The sequence below is a fragment of the Megalops cyprinoides genome, chromosome 5 (assembly GCF_013368585.1).
Source record: "Megalops cyprinoides isolate fMegCyp1 chromosome 5, fMegCyp1.pri, whole genome shotgun sequence".
Taxonomy (NCBI): Eukaryota; Metazoa; Chordata; class Actinopteri; order Elopiformes; family Megalopidae; genus Megalops; species Megalops cyprinoides.
In genome coordinates this window covers 23,551,747-23,570,062 of record NC_050587.1, presented here as the reverse complement: position 1 = coordinate 23,570,062, position 18,316 = coordinate 23,551,747, and the positions used below count along the sequence as shown (strand labels likewise).

General features: G+C 38.7%; 1 protein-coding gene across 1 annotated transcript in view; it reads right to left on the bottom strand.

Moving 5' to 3' along the window:
• Positions 1-17,645, bottom strand: part of LOC118778305 (LIM/homeobox protein LMX-1.2-like) — a 78,560-nt gene extending 60,915 nt beyond the window's left edge. The window contains exons 1-3 of the mRNA XM_036529780.1: positions 17,628-17,645; positions 9,008-9,152; positions 7,940-8,126 (exon numbers count right to left, since the gene is read on the bottom strand). Coding sequence (XP_036385673.1) covers positions 7,940-8,126; positions 9,008-9,152; positions 17,628-17,645 — 350 coding nt within the window. The remainder of the gene's footprint in view (positions 1-7,939; positions 8,127-9,007; positions 9,153-17,627) is intronic.
• Positions 17,646-18,316: the final 671 nt, after the last annotated feature.

Here is an 18,316-nt window from a genome sequence, read left to right as displayed (position 1 = left end):
ACACACACCAATGACAGACAGTTATGTCGCACCAAGGCTGGCATAATATAGACGGGATATATTGATGTAACACCCAATACTTCCTTACAGAGGATCAGGCCTAGTCTTAGCCAGCACAGCAGCACAGGGCCTGAATCCAACCAGGCCAAAGCCATATTACCCTGCTTGTGGCTGCTAACTTTATATTCGTCTTTTTGCTGTGGGTTTCTTCTGTCCTCGCTCCCTCCCTCCATCCCTCCCTCCATCCTCATCATTCTTGGAGCTGAATTAATTTCTTTCTTTCTCTTTAGTAGATATTTGATATTTGATATAGATTTGATATATTATTGATATTTGCTTTATTCTTTAAAAAAATAATAGCAATTGAAAAAAATATTAGGCCAGCAACATGGGGGATAAAGGCATGTTGTTGGCCTAATAAAGGCAGTGGAGGAGGGGTACTTTTCTTTTCATTTTAAACCACTTGGCACTCCCCCCTAATGACAGCACATTGGCCTGGCCTGTGCAAATATCACAGGGGCTGGGAGTGTTTGCCTCTGTCCAGAGAGACCAGACCATGGAGGAGAAGCACCACATAGGTAAACCCTGTGCGCACAGATAGAAAGCAAATATCCCCAACAAAACCGTTCATCTGAGGGACACCGAAAGTAAACAGCCTCGCTCACAGTGTGCAAACGCTACCCAGGGAGGGCCCGGGCCCGGGTGATCTTAAAAACATACAGAAAACCCTCCCCGTCAGCGTTTACCGACCCCACTTCCTGACCAAGACTAATTAAAAAACAACATATCGCCACGGGACGCAAAGAAAAAATGGTCCTAAAAAAGCTTCGATCAGCAGCGCTGGAGTATCACTGTATGTGCAGGATTAGTGCGCATTTGAGATTTACTTATTTGTGAATGCCTTGCTCTCTCAGGGTCGCTGGTACATTTGCTAAAGCTACATGGAGGGAGGCGAGGAGTGGATACTTAAAGGCAAAAATACAATTGGTTTTAAAAATTGGTCTTACATAGGTAAGCAACCCTAAAATTAGGTAGGTGGGGGCTTTGTCAAAGAAAGAGAATTTTTCTCATCACTTCCATTGATCTGATGAACTTTTAACTCATGCTAATAAATTGGGGACCAGTTTTTTATGTAAAAAATGTCAGAGCCAGAGCATTCCATTGACCAGCATTACTGATGTCATCAATAACTTGTTTCCACAAAAGTACCAATAGAGAAAAGTGTGGCATAAACTGTACACCATTCCTTTGCTGTTTCCTATTTGGTATAACAGCGAACAGCTATGACCATTCCCCCCCACCCTGACCCCAAGTCACACACACGCACACAAGTGATGAACGCTGCTATGAAAACAATATGGCCAAGAAAATTGCCAAAACTCACTTACTTTTTCCCCTTCAGAATATGGAATAAATGCATCGAGGTCATTATATGTGAAACCCAGTACAGCCACCGAGCCCATCTGTCCCACTCTAATTCTGATCAATGGCTTTCTTCGTAGCAGGAATGAAAGCCTTAGGGCTTGCAGACTTTTTTCCAAGCTAATACCTGAGGGCCAGGAAAAAAAGAAAAAAAAAACTCTACTCTGAGTTGACAGTAATCATGACCACTGATCCAGCATTTAGGATCAACACACTTCATAATCACCAAAGAAGAAAACACAAAACAAAAAAATCTGCCACACAGTTTTAGACAGGACCAAGTTATGTCGCACCAAGGCTGGCATAATATAGACGGGATATATTGATGTAACACCCAATACTTCCTTACAGAGGATCAGGCCTAGTCTTAGCCAGCACAGCAGCACAGGGCCTGAATCCAACCAGGCCAAAGCCATATTACCCTGCTTGTGGCTGCTAACTTTATATTCGTCTTTTTGCTGTGGGTTTCTTCTGTCCTCGCTCCCTCCCTCCATCCCTCCCTCCATCCTCATCATTCTTGGAGCTGAATTAATTTCTTTCTTTCTCTTTAGTAGATATTTGATATTTGATATAGATTTGATATATTATTGATATTTGCTTTATTCTTTAAAAAAATAATAGCAATTGAAAAAAATATTAGGCCAGCAACATGGGGGATAAAGGCATGTTGTTGGCCTAATAAAGGCAGTGGAGGAGGGGTACTTTTCTTTTCATTTTAAACCACTTGGCACTCCCCCCTAATGACAGCACATTGGCCTGGCCTGTGCAAATATCACAGGGGCTGGGAGTGTTTGCCTCTGTCCAGAGAGACCAGACCATGGAGGAGAAGCACCACATAGGTAAACCCTGTGCGCACAGATAGAAAGCAAATATCCCCAACAAAACCGTTCATCTGAGGGACACCGAAAGTAAACAGCCTCGCTCACAGTGTGCAAACGCTACCCAGGGAGGGCCCGGGCCCGGGTGATCTTAAAAACATACAGAAAACCCTCCCCGTCAGCGTTTACCGACCCCACTTCCTGACCAAGACTAATTAAAAAACAACATATCGCCACGGGACGCAAAGAAAAAATGGTCCTAAAAAAGCTTCGATCAGCAGCGCTGGAGTATCACTGTATGTGCAGGATTAGTGCGCATTTGAGATTTACTTATTTGTGAATGCCTTGCTCTCTCAGGGTCGCTGGTACATTTGCTAAAGCTACATGGAGGGAGGCGAGGAGTGGATACTTAAAGGCAAAAATACAATTGGTTTTAAAAATTGGTCTTACATAGGTAAGCAACCCTAAAATTAGGTAGGTGGGGGCTTTGTCAAAGAAAGAGAATTTTTCTCATCACTTCCATTGATCTGATGAACTTTTAACTCATGCTAATAAATTGGGGACCAGTTTTTTATGTAAAAAATGTCAGAGCCAGAGCATTCCATTGACCAGCATTACTGATGTCATCAATAACTTGTTTCCACAAAAGTACCAATAGAGAAAAGTGTGGCATAAACTGTACACCATTCCTTTGCTGTTTCCTATTTGGTATAACAGCGAACAGCTATGACCATTCCCCCCCACCCTGACCCCAAGTCACACACACGCACACAAGTGATGAACGCTGCTATGAAAACAATATGGCCAAGAAAATTGCCAAAACTCACTTACTTTTTCCCCTTCAGAATATGGAATAAATGCATCGAGGTCATTATATGTGAAACCCAGTACAGCCACCGAGCCCATCTGTCCCACTCTAATTCTGATCAATGGCTTTCTTCGTAGCAGGAATGAAAGCCTTAGGGCTTGCAGACTTTTTTCCAAGCTAATACCTGAGGGCCAGGAAAAAAAGAAAAAAAAAACTCTACTCTGAGTTGACAGTAATCATGACCACTGATCCAGCATTTAGGATCAACACACTTCATAATCACCAAAGAAGAAAACACAAAACAAAAAAATCTGCCACACAGTTTTAGACAGGACCAAGATTCTGTCTTGAGAGCAGACTCCCGAGGTCTTCTCTATTTTTTTACTTGACATCTCACGCTTGATGCGGCCTGCTGGTTGCCACGGCAATCCCTGCAGGCGGACACTCATACCTGTTTACCTTGCTGAGCTTTCACTGCGCGTCAGCATTCCTTCTGTCCCCTCCCTGATGTTTCCCAAACCTTCCCACTGCCGCACACAACCAGCATTCCCTTCAGCATGTAAACTTCATTACCAAGAGCTGTACGAGCAATCTTATCTTTTTGACCACACGAAATCAGCAGGAACGACTTAAACACAGGACAACATTTCAACCTGAGGCGGATCCTCATTAGTACTTGATGCGACATTACAAAATACTGACGTATATAGAAAGGCAGGCAAAAAATGCACACAAGCACGCAACTTCCCACTGCCAAATTGCCACTGTCACATATTATGATTGCCATAATCCAATAAAGGACAGCTTATAAATATTAAAGCCGCATGAGACTTATACACATAATCAAAGCCATCCATCAATCAAACTGGTAAAGTGTGTTGCGTGTCTTTACAATGCTACAAAAATAGTTTAACGCAGACAGTAAAAAAATATCCAGAAGCACCCACTGCTAGCACGACAAAGCCTAGCAGACAGTTACAGCTTATTAAAACCAAAGTCATTTTCCTGAAGGGTTTTATCCCTGAAACATTACTCCATCCTTCTCACGAGTTTTAAACAGCCGCTGAGGTTTAAGGAATACAGAGTAAAGCTAAGAGCAAAGCACTATGTTCTAGCTCAAGCATCGTATGAGGAGGAAGAGGAGAAGGAATGCTCTGCTGATCTCATGAGTTACTGTGTAAATAATTAAACGGCACGGCTCGTCTTGGCTGTTTTTGGATTCCACGGTTCCCATCATCCCCGGGAGCCCCGCTTTTAAGCCAAAAGTAGTTCGCAGCCTGGCTAATGCGCCCTAAATGAATGTCATAAACTCCGAAAAAGGTGTGAATTGTACCCCTCAGCATCCCGTCACAGAGAGCGAAGGCGAGTTTCAGAGGGGACGTATTTAAGACGTCCCCTGCTCCAGCTTTGACTGTAGGAGTTTTGAACCTGATGCTTGTTTTACTGCGTCTCTCATTAGAGCCTGGCTGTGAGTGACAGCAGAAGTGGCTAGCGGGGGGTCGCACCGTGCTATGCTGGATGCCGTGTCTCACGCGGGGTTAAACACATAGCACCAGAGGGCCGTACGCATAGCAACATCCACTGAGGGTTAAACACACGGCAAGTCCCCCAGACAGTCCGCCACACCAGAGACGAGACAGAGACTGTGGGCTCCAAAAGGTACAGGAGAGGGGATGAAAACTGCCAAACGATAGAAAAATGTGTATACATTCTCCACGCTGCGAATCAAACGCATAAAATGCATTTTAATATCAGTAGCAACAGTAATAGGAGGAACAGGTGGCATATTAATTTCTCTCCAAATATCGATTTGTACCGTTTCCCTCAATATTAAACAAAAGGATTTCTACACGCTGTCAAATTACAAACACTGCAGGGAAAAACACATGAAGTGTGTATTTCAACCTTTCATAATTATTATATGCCTTTCCACACACGTGTGTGTTCACCTGAGACAGCTGAATGGAATATCAATCACATTTTAATACTACCAAGAAAGGAGGAAAATATACCAACAAAGAAATAATTGAAATAAAAGTAAAAGAAATAAAAGTCCAACAGTTAAAGTGAAGTGGTAAATGTGCTTTTCTGTTTTCATATGTATCTCCTTTTAAACTACATATGTATCACTTCCTCTGCCATTTTTGCATATTCTTTTTCTTGAGAAAAAAATTGCACATTGAGGTAGTAACTAGCCAACAACAGGCAATGTTATTGACAACATACTTATAAAAATTATACTTACTTATAAATACATACTTATATAAATAAAATTATTGAAAACTTCTAGTAGTTTTTGTACAGTTCAGTTTTGTACAGTGACAGACTGCAACATTTTTCACAGGAAGTTGCTGCTGGGAAAGACAGAAACTAAAGAGGGGTTTGATTTCTCTTTGTGGCTCTGGAATATCCTTACAGAGTCCATGCTACAAAGTCCTTAGACTGACGGCAAAGCGTACACACACACATATACACACACACACACACACTGCAAGCTGCTGCAGCGCCCAGACAGTACAATGTAATCAGAAGAAGCACAACAATAAGATGCCTTCTAGAACACTTGTCCTCAGCAGTCTTATCCCTTGTGTGATCCTATGCTTGGCGTTTCCTGGGCAATGGAATCTGAGGCTGCAGCTATGGAATTCACACTGTTGTCACTGGTCATGTTAGGGAAAGCTGGCCGAACACCGCGCAGAAAATGGCAATGCAAAGCGATGGATGTTTCTCTTTGTTTGTCACCAGATTTCCAACGGAGAGAGACAATGTCCCGGTGTCTGAGGCGGCCATGTTTCAACCTCTGATACAAAAAGCCCTTAAAATTTAGTGACAGGCACGAGGGGCACTCATGCACACAAAGGCTACATGGGATGGCCCACAGTGCAAAAACTGCCCGCACTGTCTGCACAGAAATTTAACCTACTCTCCCCCTCCCCTCCATCCCCGAGACGCAAGACCCGGGATCCAGGACACACTCAGGATTTACTTCTCTTAAATATTACCCTTGTTTCTTGTCTAATGTGGGCTGAGAAATTGTAGTTCTTTTATCTGAAATACAGTTGTAGTGCTTGCCTTTTTTTATTTTTGAGTAACAAGGTTTCATAATACTACAATGTAGCCACATGTTTACAAAGTCTCTTTAAAAGTGTAATACTACACAATACACAATCTGTTGGGCAGAAAAATGTAAAATCACCATCACTTTATTTGTACTTATCCTTAGTGCTTTTGCATGATGGTAGCAGGATCAGGCAAATTGCTGAACTGAAAAGAACTGACCACTGAAAATTATCAAATAAACTATAAACACACATATAGTATAGACTGTAGCCATTACCATGGACATACAGCGTAATCCATTTTAGTATGCATTTTTTCATTACTACTGCTTCCACTACCAATAACAATGAGAACTATAATAATAATAACAATAATAACAATAATACAGTCTGTAATTTTGTTAACATTTATATTTGCAAATTTATGGGAAAAATGGGATTTTTGCAAATTTATGGGAAAATGCAATGCAATAATAATAATAATAATAATAGTTATTGTAAAAATTATATTGAATAAAACCCTTTATTTGATAAATATATACGCTATACTTTTTTGTTTTAAATCAGTGTTATGATCAATCCGCGGGTAATTATCCCGACAAAAGAAAAAACGCCGAACGCATGATATTTCATATAAAATGCATTGCATACAATGTATACATAATTCTAAAGTATCTTTAAATGGAGAAATAAATTCGATCCTATTTATAAACTGTAAGAAGTGTTTATTTGAACTATTTTAATTATTCTACTTGCTATTTGATTTGTTCAAGAAAAATACCCGAGGTTAAATTAAAGCAGTTATGCGATTTGATATTCCTTAGGTTCTGGGTGTCAAGAGAGATATTGCTCCGGCCTTGCTGCAAAAAAAAAAAATGATGATGGTTCGTTGTTTTCGATTTCTGCGCAGAACTTGTACAGAAAATAGCAGGCCTTTACACGTGCGCACTCTATTTTGAGAGTTACAATTTTCCTGACGCTATAGGATAACTATTTGCTCCTTTCTTGATCGTTTACACTCATATGACAAAATTCGCATAACAACAGACCACGCATAATTCACTTCAACTAAATCTCTTGCGCTCACGGACAACCACACACACAAGTTTGTCCACCAGACGACACAAAACAAAATAAAACAAAAATAATAGATACAGCAATCATTTTCATGTTCTCTCCTTAATCACACTCGGCACTGAACCAGCACTGAATTTGGTTCATTTCTCTTTAATTTCACCTACACGATCACAATGCACCGAAATTACCACGAATTCAGCACGTATCGAAATAATCAAATGTACAGGTCAAAACACTCTGACATCATCCTGAATAACTACAGACAAACATTCGATGTCGCAGCATCCAATAAAAAGTAATAAATAGTAATTTTTATGAACGTTTTACTTTTTATGTTTCACGAGTATCAATTTGTATAAACGAGAAAAGATAGCAATGTAATTATCTTATAATTACAGTTTGTCAAATTAAAGTAACACTGGTAAACTGCATAAGTTTGGGGATATGGAATCAATACATAACGCAATAATAATAATAACAAATAATAATAATAATAATACAATTAGTGCTATTAGTACTGCTACCGCCTGTATGATTTACTTATTATCTTGATGAATGTGTTGTTAATTTACTAGACACGCGGATGCCTCTTTTCTTTCCAGAAACTTTTGAAGAATACAGACATAAAACAGCGTTCCAATATATATATATATATATATATATATATATATTATTCATTTACAATTTTTGGTAGTTCATAAAGCACGCACAGAAGTGGAAAGATTTCAACAATAGAAAGAGATCCGTGTCCTTACTGTTGGTAGTCCAGTTTGCAGTAGAGTTTCCGATCTCGGCAGTAGCAGCTGGTGGTAAGCGGTTGTTGACACACTGCACACTGCAAACACTCCTCGTGCCACGAGGATTCGTTGACTCGCATCAAAAATCGGTCGGATATGGGCCGTTGACAGCCTTCGCACACTGCCTGGTGATGGCACTCCGTCCCTGGCAGGAAAAAATAGAATTAATTTTAAAAGCTTTTACAATTTAAAGAAATGTCATTGAACCTTGTAGGGTAAGGGGCGGTGATAAAATTGGTGCATGACATTTAAACGTATTTTAAGGCATGTAATTAGCCTACTTTACAAAGAACGAAATGAATAAAGACGCGCGCACACACAATATATCCTCATTTTAGTTGATTTTCGGGAGTACTTTTTATAAGATACTTTTACATTTTTTTTATTGAACATTATTTAATTGTAAACATTATACAGCAGCTCTTAATGAGGAACCACTAAACTGGGTGTCAATGAATAAGTGAACAGTGACAAGTGGCGACATCACATTTTAAACATAGAGAAGGTAGCCTAAAATACGACATTGATATTGACTGATGTATCTGAATAAATATATACCAAAAATAGGAAAAAGGAAACTCTAAAACTATGCCTAATTTATAGCTAAACGTATGTGTTTGTGTGCGTGTGTGAATATGGTATTTAGTGGACGATGGTGTAAATGGATAATAGATTTTCTTTTCATGTAACACATCGTCTTTGGTGTAAAATAAATGTAGTTCAGAACATTGCGGTGTAGTAGTTGCAAAGCAACAGCATACATAAAACTTGACACGTTATAGGAAGCATAAGGGTAGGCACACACATATAAAATAAAATTTAAAAATTTAACAATACAGCGTAGACTGGTAACTCGACTGCTAATTGCTTAAGAGAAAAGTAAGACTATACATAATTCATTGTTGGCGTTATTCTATGCTTTGCACAAAATAACAACGATCCTAATGCACTTCTGCTTTCCTGGAAACAACAACAACCTATATTTGTAATCTACCTTATCTGTTAATACTTGTAGTTGGGACTTACCAAGCATAACTCCCAAAGTCGTCGGGCCCGACCTTAGGTGATCCTCGATTTTTATACCGTCCAACATCTTGGAGCAATCGGACTGAGTCCTCGCTGAAACGAGCCTCTCCACTGACTCCGGACCTGTTGCAATGTCCATAACAATGTACAGTCACAGACTTGTCTGTGGTTCAGATTTCCACTTAGAGACCACGACACTATCCGCAAGGATTACAACCTGCATACACTGAGGGAAAAAATGACAAAAATGTCTTCTTTTCACACACCGTGTAACACAATTACAAATATTCTTCAAACGCAAATCTCGAAATTACACAACACGCGTTTAGGGACAGAAATGTCTGTTAAACACTAACATTGCCACCTGCCTAATTTGTTTGCCCTTAAGTTTTCTTTGAGTTGGAAAAATATCAAGCCGTTAGCGGAGTGCAGGCTGAGTTTCTAATGAAAACCCTTCTCTCGGGAAGGGCTGCTGAAAATGCGAACCGCTCTGAGCGGCTGCAGTAAATCCACAGAAAGACGAGTCGAGATGTTCCAAAGTGAGCTCTGAAGTTAATGTGCCATACAGCTCCCTGCTGCTTGAAAAGTCCGAAACAGAGATTGCGGCGAACGGATACACCCTCCTCCTCCTCCTCTCACCGCGTCACTTTTTTAGACCTTTTACTGATATTCGGATGCTATTGGTGCGCAGTGCTCGTGCACTCCATACAGCGTAACGAAGCGTTCCGCCTCCAAAATCGTCAACTAGTGCCGTGTTACTATAGGTGGAGAACAAGTATAAATACGTCAGGTCATAGTTGCAAATATACAAATAAATCCATAAGACGTAAACATAAACGCCATACGACATGTAGTGAATATGATCTAAACAAGAAAAAAAAATTCTGTGAGCCCTATGGTTCACTCAGCTAGCGCGCACACATAGGCTACGACTGTAGCTCTGAAACATTCCAAGTGCTATCACTACTACTTTAACTTAGCAGTCCTAAAATGACTACTATCACTATTGTTATTCTATTATACTCTCAACATTATTGTTATTAATTCTAATGCTAACTGTAATACATAAAAGTAACAATAGCTCTAGTAACAAACATTTAAATTCTATTTCCATTGCACTATTACACACGACAGTATTACAAGTAAGTTAACTTTGCCATATATAGACCTACGTTGTGATATCAGATCCACTGACCTAGATGTGCTTGTCTTTTCATCATTTAAAATACGACAACTGAAATCGGTCATACCTGTCGTCGCAACCTTAATTTAATGTGATGCCAGTTCACAATAACCGTGGCACATTTTTAAAGAGAGAGCTTTGCAGTCACGTGTTGTACCACTGAGCCAAATAGTCTGCATTCGCCACGCTTTGGGGTATTGTGCATATTATAAAAGACTGGGCCTATTGAGCGCTACCCCCCTGTGCACCTGGCGATTGGTGGAGATAATCGCCAGCGCGCTCGGCCTCAATCGCAGCCGGTGAAAGAGCACACGGGGACGGTTTGCCTGTCCACGGCCGCCGCCTCTGCCGCTACAGAATGATTATCTACATGATTAATAAATCTGAGCATAAAGCTTGAGATAGCATTGTTCCGAAAATTAAATGATTCATCATTCTAGTCTGTTTTCTTCTGTGTTTCTGGAAAGTGATTTGAATTTCATATAAGCGTCTATTTTTTCCCTAAAATTTGCTTAAATTCATTTCCAAGATATAGATCTATACTTTTATCGATTTTATGGAAATTTTATTGAGTGACAGGAACGGGTAGTCGTCTTTATTCATTTTTTATTTCTTACCTCATATACCTCTCCTTTTTAACCAAGTCGTGAAAGCATTAATAATTAATAATAATTACCCTATGACTAAAATAAGATAAGATAGCTGTTAAGTGGAAAGCATATATACTGTGGTATTTATTCCTAAAATATAGACTATGCGATGCGATTTTTTTTTTTTTTTTTTTTTTTTTTGTATATTGTCTAATATTGCAGTGCTAAAGAGTGTTCGGTTACAAATTCAGTACATAAAATATCCAACATATTTAGTATTTCCAACTTTAAAATGAAATAAATAAATACCAAATCATCATATTACTTTAGCTGACCATTTTATTTTGTTGACAAGTAAGTAAAAATGTCGTTTATCTTTGGTACTATTTCTACGGGTTAACAGTAAACAAAATTAGAACTAAACAGTTTGAGAAAGAAGCAATGCAGAGCTCTCTATTCATTGCCACTAAAAAAGATTTAGATCCTACATTGAGAGTGTCATATATTTATATATTTTCATTTGACAGACGCTCTATACCGGTGAAACTCACAAGAATGGCGCTCTGGACTGTCCTGAAGGACTTGCCGTCACTTTCATTAATTGAAACATTGATTTGATTCGTACTTTAAGGAAGGTTGGTGAGAATTTATGTACGCAAGATCAAATTTCTCCAAAACTGAAAACGAGACCTCTTTTCAGGCGAATGGGTAAGAGCAGCTCCCCTAGTCAAATTAGATGAGTGATTAATTTCCCGTTATTCATGCCATAAAACTTGTAATTCAGTTAATTGTGTACGCCCTACATAAAAGAAATGGTAAAAAAAAATCCCACCCGTGATAACAGCAGGAAAATATGTTTGACCAAACATGAAAATTAAGTAACGACAATGAAGAAGGTAATATATTTTCTCCGAAGGATTTCTGCTTTCCACTGCGCTAATTACATGGCGACAGTGTACAAATATTTACCAACATACTACATGTACACGGAAGATTTAGCGTGTCATTTTTATTTTAATAAAGCTGTGTAATAAACTTAAACAACTGTGGATTTTCTTGAATATATACTTGAATAGGAGCAAAAGGAAGCAAAATTAGCAGCCCCCATATGAAGGTAAAATAGCCTGCGTTATGACTGAAGAGAAGCAATTTGGGCGACAACCACATAATGCCTTTGTGAGGCGTACACTTTATAGAGTGATATATTAAGATAATCATTCAGGCCCAGCACCCTTCAACGCTCATTTCTCTTAACAGGCAGTAAAATGAGAACGATGGAATGGGAAAACTCTACTTTTTGTATGTGATGCAAGCACAAATGGGTCTTAAACCTATAATTACAGAGTGCAATGTATACGCATGGCTCCCCCCTGCGTCTACATAATGTCAGGGAGTATGTACCTCGGAGCTATTAGAGAGCCGCCACCGAGTGAGACACTTACTCACTCATATTTCCGTATTTTCTTATTCTCCTCCTTAGTTTTTAATTTCCATTCTTTTAGTTATGCATTTTTTGTCTACCGGCGTTTCATGTGTCAAGTTAGGTTGACGAATAGTTTCCCTTTTCCTCGTGGTAAATTTTGATTCTTTTCCCTCCAGTCCAGCGACAAGCATTATTTCAAGCAGGCTTGATACTGTCAGGCTGTGGTTTTTGCTGGCCTGCTGAAGCATGGCCGCTGTTGAACAATGTTGCATAGCTAAATGCCTTTCAAAGTTCATCCTATTCTAGCACTGAATGGAAAAATCAGTATAGAGTTGGTTGCTTAGAACAGGCCATTCATCTTCTAAATATAACGAACACACTGTCAAGCAAAATAAGCGCTATATCAAACAAATACGAGCCTGTCAGCACATAAGTCAAGCAAACTGTTTTTATAAATTATTTAAATAACTCCTGGCGTTATGTCACGATATACACTATTTGCTCCGATATAGAGTAATATTTTCATGCCTTGAATGCGCAATACTTTACAACTTTTTATGGAAACAGTTAAATTATTATTCTGGAGTTTATAAAAAATGTTCCCTTAAAAAGCGAATGAGTAAAAATATAAACACTATGATTTACAATGAATTCTGTATTGGAACAATTAAAACTGAGATAATAGATCAAAATACCTTCCACCTCCACGATGGATATTGAATGTGATAGCTGTAACCTTAGTTCGGTGTTACACATAGAGCTGGCAATGAAAAAGGAAAAAATGATTCCAAAAATAACATTGACTGACAGCTATTCATGACGACGTTGGAGTGAGACAGGTTGCACGACAATGTTTACGGACACGGCAAAGGCTTTATCCGACAAATAGTCTGCACGCACAATTACTGCGTGGAATGTCAGCGCCTTGGAGAGAAACAAATAAATGAATCGGTTAATTCTATCAAACCGTTTTAAGTGTGACTCGTTTTCTTACGAACAAATTTCACAATAATAGTAAATCCAATTTTAAGGGATAATGTAAACTTAACTGCTCTTGTGAAATTATGTGGAAGAACATACAGAATATGATAATTCACCCTGAAAACAGAAAATATATGCAACATATAAATCTTTTTTTATCAGTGAACTTTTTTATCAATACGCACAGCAACGAAACTAATACTACCACTACGACCGCTAGGACGGCTGCCGTCACTATTAATATGTTTTAATAATTTGAAGAGCTAAATATTACTCACATTTTTGCGAGTGTGCATTCAAATGTAAACACATGAACCACTAAAGAACAACATTCATATAATTGTAATATCTAGGAACCTATACAGCTATTGTTAAACGGAGAAGCAGAGGTTCTGAAAATAAGACTACGCAAAACAAAAAGGGGCAGTAAAGTTACACTCAACATCACAATGTGCTGGCATTATGTGTTATCTAAGTAATGTTTATCATATGCATCCCTCATGAACAACTGCGCCAAAATGCATGATTAGAATGATTAATATTCCTAAATGATCATGAAAGCGAATTGTGAATGGTAAATAACAATAAAACCACAATGACAATAAAGGCACGTAAGCGCACGAGTGAAAGGTTTTACGTTACCTCCCGATAAGCTTGCTTGAGTTCCTTTGTAGTATACAGCCGCGAGATAGCCTGCTGTACCGTGCCACATTCCTGCCTTGCACACCCAGAATCGCCATAGATTGTGGATATCACGCCCTCTGCTGTACATATGCAAAACCACAGTAAAGGAGCATTTTGGGGACAGTGCACTGTGTCGTAATGGCAGAAAACAAAGAACTTGTCTGAAAATAAAAAGGAGCGATACCGCATTGTCAGAAAATGCTACTACAGCAGCGATAAGGACAACAAACTAATATCGACTTAGGGTTTTAATGAGCTCCAACCAGGCCTGCATATGAATTGTAACAATTGCACTTGAGAGCCTTAACAAACAGGGCTCTCCTAACATTAAACTTCCAATTTGTAAAGGAATGACTGAAATGCGTGTAGCCAATTTATAAGTATGCATTGGACATGTGAATTATAAGTGAGAAGACATTGCCTCATTGGTGCACGGTTCACGTTCATCTTTAGATACATGAATATAAAACGATTCCTTTCATCTGGCTAGCTTTAATAACATTGCATTAACTTTATCAACACAAGCCAGACACGCGCGCACTCCCCTCTCATCAGTGCCCTATGCACGCGCCGGTGGTAAAAACATGTACGAGTATATAATAATGTCTGAAACTCTTTCTTTTGAGCGTGCCAAGAGCTAAAGTATAGCATATTACAGATTAGAGTTGAAAAGCGGTATAGGACACCGCTCCCCTGTACTGAGACTCTTGACCTGGGGCTATAGACGCGAACGGCTATTAGCATGCTACTCAGTTATTTCTTTAAACTGAGCTGATGCTGGGCATTCTTAAAACGGGCAAATGGTCGTTTGTGTTGGAAACGAAAGCTGATATGTCACTGGCTTTCGAAGTGTTTCATAAAGACAGAGCTGGTGCCCTACCCATAAAACGCGCAGCGATGTAATTAAATGTATCACATGTTAATCGTTAGTAGGCCAATGTGGAGAGGCAAAGGCCGCAAAACGGAGAGTAATGGAAAACGTTAAGTCCCCCCAACTGCTTCAAGTGCTTGCTGATAATTGCCTCCGGAGACCGTTGAAGGCATTCCTCCAATGCACACAACCCAAGTGCATGCAGAAGAATTACAAAGGGCAAATCAGTAAATAAACACTGAACAATTATAAGCTATAGACGATCAAGAACGCAATTACCAGATATAAAACGCAAACCGATGACCCCAGAATGTGCTGGGGGGGAAAAAAACCCATATACACTTACAGTCTTTGTGCAACAGGTGTCCGGCACGTGCAGCCTCGCAGAAAGGGCGAAGGTCATTTCACATCCGCTCGCAGCCCATAGGCCCGACTTCCATCTTAAAATGCAGAGAGCCGTTAATGATATAAAGTCTGCATGTAAGTCCTAAAGAGGTCGTATTCTTCCCAATCGAGACAACCTGCGTACTATTAACTTTGGCGGAACTTTCAGAAGGACATTGCTGGTAAGCACGTTTACGTGACTTGTGTGTTTAGTCGTGTGGCCAGTAGGTTGAAAGCCCTGCGCAAACGTCTTTGTTTGTTATATATATTCGACATTAGCTTAGAACACATTCCAATAGGCATAATAAATGTGAGAGTGAAAAGCTGCTTCGCTGTCAATAAACATGAAAACTACTGTTCATGATCCATACATTTTATAAAATTATAAAAATGAACACCTATAGGTGTTAATAAATGTAATCATTTCAGCAATCAGATAGATAGATAGATAGATAGATAGATAGGTAGATAGATACGCAAAGAAAAAATGTAAAAGTAAATTAATAACATAGAAAAATAAGGATAAAACCTAACCGTAATCGCATACTAATGGTCGGAACAACAAAGGCCACTCTCTCGAAGGAGGTACAGCGAGCTACCTCTTTTATTAGTTATACAACGGCGAAGAAATTGCAGACTTTCCTTTTTACATATGCTGGATTCGTATACCCGCGTTAAGACGTTTTGGGGGGACATAACGGAACTATTAGGTACTTAATGTGAAAGAGTGAAAATGATATGTAATTAGTTTAAAAGATTCAAAACCGTCTTCCATAAAGAAAACATTGTGTTGTCTAACGAACTGACAGGTATAATTACAAGTCGCATATAGCCATTCCGAAACAATACATGGAATCTCCCGAGAGAACGGCATTCGACAAGCGCTTTGATCCGTGTGTTGACAAACACTAATTTTAGGCCTTTTCACTTTGATTTTTTTTTTTCGTTAATTAGGCCTATGTCACAACTGAAATGAGCATGTGTATTAAGAAAGGATGAGTAGGTTATGTAATTACAGCGCCCTCGAAAATCAAAACATTTATTCAATATTTTGCATGCAGTGGGCTCAACAACAATAAACAAGGGAATAGACAGAATATCCGTAAACAGGAAAGGGGAAGTTAAAGGTATTGCAAGGACATTTAAAGATTCAATCACATTTTGACACAATTTACTTAATCAGTTGCAATAAAACAAGATGCCTACAAGCATCGACTTGAATTATTTACAGTTTCGAATTAAGTAAACCGATGGAAGCAGGTGGTTAAGAGGCTGATTTACATTCTATATGTGCATAGCCGACAACTGAGGGTAGAAGTAGGTCATGTCTTCTAAACTACAGATCGATTCAAATCATAAAATGACTTATCAACTCAACTCAATGACTTAAAACGAATTTAGCGGCTTTGACATGACTGATTACATTTCTTTCCATCAATAGTTATCAACAAAAAAATTTGACATTGAGCATTTTGAACTATGTACCTACTATATATATACACCTACTATAATATATATATACTATACCTATATTTCAGAAAAAGTTTAGAACAATGATTTTCGGCGATTTTGAAATGTAGACCATGACTGAAGTAATTTTTAAAACAAGTTCTAAATTCTGAAACAATTGGCTAAACTGGAGAAGTCGACTGGAAACTTTAAAAAGCTTACCAATGACAGTCTGAATGTGATTAACAACCACGCAGAACAGAATGTGTTTGGGTGTGTCATTGGCTTCTTACAGAATGCAGAAAATCCTCATCCTAAAGAGTTGCTTTAATGTTTATCATTTGTCATTAATCGAACCGAAAACTAATCGAATTTTGTTAATAAAACAACATTCGAGTGCATTATACATATTTGAAAGGCAAAATACGTTTCGGCATGTAACAAAAGTAGTCTATGATTATATATCATAACGAGCACTAACACTGTCTTATGATTATGATTGCAACTTAAAGGCAAACTGATTTCACGAGTTCACAATGTTTTTCGTTAGTTTCCGTCCGGAAATGAAACATAAAAGGATGTAGCCTATAATAAACGAGGGGGTCATGGGGGGGGGGGGGGTTAATTGTGATACGTGTTAATTGTGATGCCTCTGTGATGCCCAAACTCACCCTTGTCGAAACTGCCACTAGACGTCCCTATACTATGGAAAAGGTTATAGTTTGTTTAATTGTACACCTGACGTGTAGCGGGCATAACATTTGGAATATGAGCAGCGCATCGGTGTCACAAAGTTTGTTCTGTTAAGTTCAATATATCCTGTTGTTTTCATTCACATATTTTGAAGGGCTTTGTAGAAAGGTAAAGTTTTTAAAGACTCGTATGATCTATGCATCTATGTAGAACATATAGGCTACATTTAGCTATGAACCTTGTCATTTTTTGCCTGTGGTACTTGCATGGTACCAATTTTAATATTTACTCCCACGTTTTACGAAGTGTAATTTCTCTGTATCGTTCATATATTTTTCCTTGTGCCAGTCGTAAATAGTAATATTACGTCGGTTTGGCATAATACAAAACTGCAACAGCATTCGGACTACTTCTGTTTAGCAGGTTGTCTTAAGCACTATATCTGGAAAGAAACAGTCCAAAATCTTGTTATATTCAGTTGTTCCATGAAAGGGTCTGTCATTGGCCATGGCGACTAATGTGAAATTTTGGCTAATGAACAAATCGCAAACCCGTGTTTGAAATACGTGCTAACTCGCTTGAGATGAAAATCAGAAACGTTCGTTCCATTAAATTTTTGTATGCAGGTATACAAATGCAAACAAATGCCGCACGAATTATTGGCCTGATGGAGTGATGAAATTTATTTTTGAGTGGATAATATTGACCTATGTCAATAAGTATTTAAAGTTATTACATATTACACATTTCTATATCTCAGAAGTCCCAAACAAGTGAGAGCAAGTGAAATCAGTTTAAGCGTAAGAAAAAATGGTTTGACCATAGCCACAAGGAGGAGATTACATTTGCATTTTTTAGGCATCAGTTTAAGACGTCGCATCGCGCATTTATACCGAGCTTACCTCAATTAAACCGTAACGATCAGACGGTAAACATTGACTGAATTTCAAACACATTTAACGGAATCCATTGCACGTCAATATTTTTTTATTTAAGGAGTCATAAAATGGCAATATTTTTTAAAGATGCCAGTGTCTTAATTCCGTATGTC